The sequence below is a fragment of the Atta cephalotes genome (assembly GCF_000143395.1).
Source record: "Atta cephalotes unplaced genomic scaffold scaffold00016, whole genome shotgun sequence".
Taxonomy (NCBI): domain Eukaryota; kingdom Metazoa; phylum Arthropoda; class Insecta; order Hymenoptera; family Formicidae; genus Atta; species Atta cephalotes.
Genome location: NW_012130080.1, coordinates 1,136,513 through 1,140,101, shown reverse-complemented (window position 1 = coordinate 1,140,101; position 3,589 = coordinate 1,136,513). Strand labels below are relative to the sequence as shown.

The 3,589-nt window shown below is 36.4% G+C and overlaps 1 protein-coding gene across 1 annotated transcript in view; it reads left to right on the top strand.

The window, feature by feature from the left end:
• LOC105618206 overlaps window positions 1–3,589 on the top strand; it is a 13,255-nt gene that overhangs the window by 5,276 nt on the left and 4,390 nt on the right. The window contains exon 3 of the mRNA XM_012199747.1: window positions 1–223. This exon is cut by the window's left edge and continues 7 nt beyond it. Coding sequence (XP_012055137.1) covers window positions 1–223 — 223 coding nt within the window. The remainder of the gene's footprint in view (window positions 224–3,589) is intronic.

Sequence of the window (3,589 nt, the reverse complement as noted above, 5' to 3'; positions counted from 1 at the left end):
ACGACACGGCCGCAGGCTATAAGAGATAGATGGCAAGAAACGAGCTTCGAGATGCGCGACCAACAGAATCCTGAGGGAGTGCTCGTGATTAGAGTACCGGAACCGGAAATAATCGGCAGCCATCCGCATCTCGAGATACTTCATGAGGCCAACATTAAATCGGTGCAACGGGAGCCATTGCAAACTGAGAAAGGTGCGGCAATGTCAAATTGCACGTTGCCTGGTGAGATCACATCCACGATTGAACTAATCTACATCTTATAGAAATGCTAAGTGATATCGAAGATGATATATATATTAGACAGATAGAGATATAGATACAAATATAGAAATTGTCGTAGATATTTTTATCATGCTAGAGCTTAAGAACTTTTTGCCACAGATCACTTCCTATCGATGTCAATAAGATGGACTTTATTATTCTTTTAGAAGTACAAAATATGCAAAATTCTGATTATTATATACAGAGAATGAACAAAATAATGAATACGCTGGGAAATACATTACTTATTTTAATCCTTATCATACTAGATACAATTTGATGCCCATCCCTACATGGACCACTAGAATCTATCCGTTTTTTTTCACCTATTTAGAAATGAAATCTCAAAAAATCTCTAAAAATTCACCAACATACTTTCAACTTTCTACAATAAATATTAGCACTTTATTTTGGAAAATAATAAAATGTAGGATAATTTATAATTACCGAAAGAAAAATTCAAAGAAACTTGCACGAACAGGAATCGCTCGGTCACTAGTGACTCATATTAATAGGGTAAGGGTTAATAATAAGAGATTGGTTCATCATTTGCCCTTATTCTAGAGATTCTATTCCTTGGAAGTCAATGCTTAAATGAACATTCACTATAATGTTGTATTATTCTTTTAGCAAGACTTCTTCCAATTATTTATAAGTGATATTGAAGAAGGAAATTTGCATTTCACTTTATTTTTCAAAATTATCCTCTGTTTTACAAATAATCTGAGAATATATAATCATTTTTCAGAATATATAATCCAATTTTTGTGTAAACAATCACCTGTGATTATATACATCCCAATTAAAAGTTACTATTATTAACTATGTATTGTATATTATTGAATGTTCTTATACTATAATTTGTTAACATTTAAGATCATTATGTGAATTTATTGAATATTAAAAAATAAAAAAAATAATAGATACAGGTTCTCTCGATCAGTAAACAATATAACAGAACTACTGTAAAACTGATTGTGAATTTTATTTTTTCGCTAATACGGGATATAATAAATCAGCTGATTATTCCCAGATTAAAGACAGATGATGAGTCAACCTTGTGTAATATAACAAATAATGTATTTCTCAGATGTTCACATTATTATTTTGTCTACATCATATTATACGCCACGCCTAAAATAAAACGTGAACGTGTTAAGACGCGTTTATAACAAAAATCGAGCCGAATATGCGATTTGAAATTAAATTTCTTCTCGAAGTATCATTTTCCTAAGATAGGAGAATTTTAACAGAGGGGGCTGCTTAATTGTCGGACCTTCGCAGTTAGTCGCAGTTCCCTTCTGACAGCTTTCGGCAAATGTGCGCGCAGCTCTCGCTCCAGCAGCATAACCCGTAGATTTTTGTCACGCGTCCGCTGTATCTGTCGCACGAGAATCGAGGGATGATGCTGCCGCTTCTCGCGCGACTTATTTTTCGTCACGGCGCCCTCGTCCCTGTGGAGAAAGCGCGAGTACGAGACATGGCGCATGAATATCAATTCGACCGGAACGTATGCACGTATTTCGTAAAAAGGACGAGCTATTTTCGCGTCACGGCTGCATTCAATTTTAGGTGCTAGCACATTTTTATATCGATGCGCCGCGTAACGCGTTTAAAATTATTTGTAAACGTGCGTGTCACGTAGCGTCGGACAAACTGCGTTCGTAAAATCGCGAACTCAATTTGTGACTACTCGGCCGGAATTCTATGAAACTCATGCGTATAAGTCGTAAAATTCATAACTCTCGCATTTTTATAATCAATTCTAACGCTTGCAAATTGGACGGAAATCTCAAATGCATATCATCTCATTTTTGCATTAATTTCCAATAATGGATCCTGTGCAACATTAAGTATTTTAAATTATAAATTTCTTTTGATCCTTTTCCTTTCATTTTTCTCCACCAAATCAATCTCTTTTCCTCAATGATTAATTAATTTTATTTCAATTAATCAATCATTTTCAATGTTGTTAACTTAAAGTTTAGAACTGTATTAAAAATAGCAAAATTTAACTTTCGTTAGATGTTTCAAATTCTGAAGTTTTAAAATCTTTAAACAATATATTCAAAGAAGTTTTAAATTTTTGTGTTTTAGGATTTTTAAACAATAAATATACTCGCAAATTATATATATTATATACCTATATACGTGATTTGCAATGTAGCCAATGTAGCCGTTGTTGACTCGCTTCAAGCGTATACCCCCATCAGCGTCTCTTCCGCATCTGTTATGGCCTTTGCCATCCCTTGAGACGTGCTTGACACGCTTGCAAGGCTGGTTATCGGCAGGCAAGACGTAACTCGTTGCTCCCTTGGTGCCTATTCCGCCGCGTTTTCCCAGTATCTTGGCGAAAAACTGTAGAATTGTTTGGCCGCTATCCTTCCACCAACTATTGCACTTCTCCTCCTTCGTGAGCTCGACAACGCGATCGCTGCAATTCTGTTTCCGGTCGACGCTCTTACAGTTGCGCTCCACCTGGTTTCGCAATTCTTCCGAATTCCATATGGTTTCCGGACGATCATCTTCGACTTGTGGAAAATCTGCTAATTCCTTGAAATCGTTCGGAACCATCGATAGATTATCGTCTTGCCACGTTAAGAACGATGGATTGTTGGAAACCTTGATAGCTTCGGTTTCTATACAAATGTCCTGACGTCCTTCCTTAACTTCGAATATGGACATTTTAAACATCTTATTATAATCGTGTCCATATCAATTAACATTAATTTATTTTGTACAATAATTAATTTATCGAATGTATCATATATCAATTTATTAACATATGCAGTGTTAATTTATGAATTTAGTTCTTACTTTGATCAATACTTTCGAAGTCGTTGCATGTCAGGAGCGCTATTTCGACAGAACTCTGTTTCAATTCCAAAGTCTTGCCACGACATTGAGACTTTATTTCAAGTCCGGCATTCGGATTCGTGGTCGAATCCTGAATTACATAAGAGTAATTCGCGTCTACGATGTGCGGCATTACACGTATTATTGTCATCTTCTTACGCGTATGCGGCAAAGGCAATCGAAAATACTGCGCATCGTTCAGTCGCATTCCTTGCAACATGTATAAAAATTATTTTTTCCGGGAACTATTTTATGACTATTTTATTTTATATATATGTGTGTGTGTGTGTGTGTGTGTGTGTGTGTGTGTGTGTGTGTGTGTGTGTGTGTGTGTGTGTGTGTGTGTGTGTGTGTGTGTGTGTGTGTGTGTGTGTGTGTGTGTGTGTGTGTGTGTGTGTGTGTGTGTGTGTGTGTGTGTGTGTGTGTGTGTGTGTGTGTGTGTGTGTGTGTGTGTGTGTGTGTGTGTGTGTG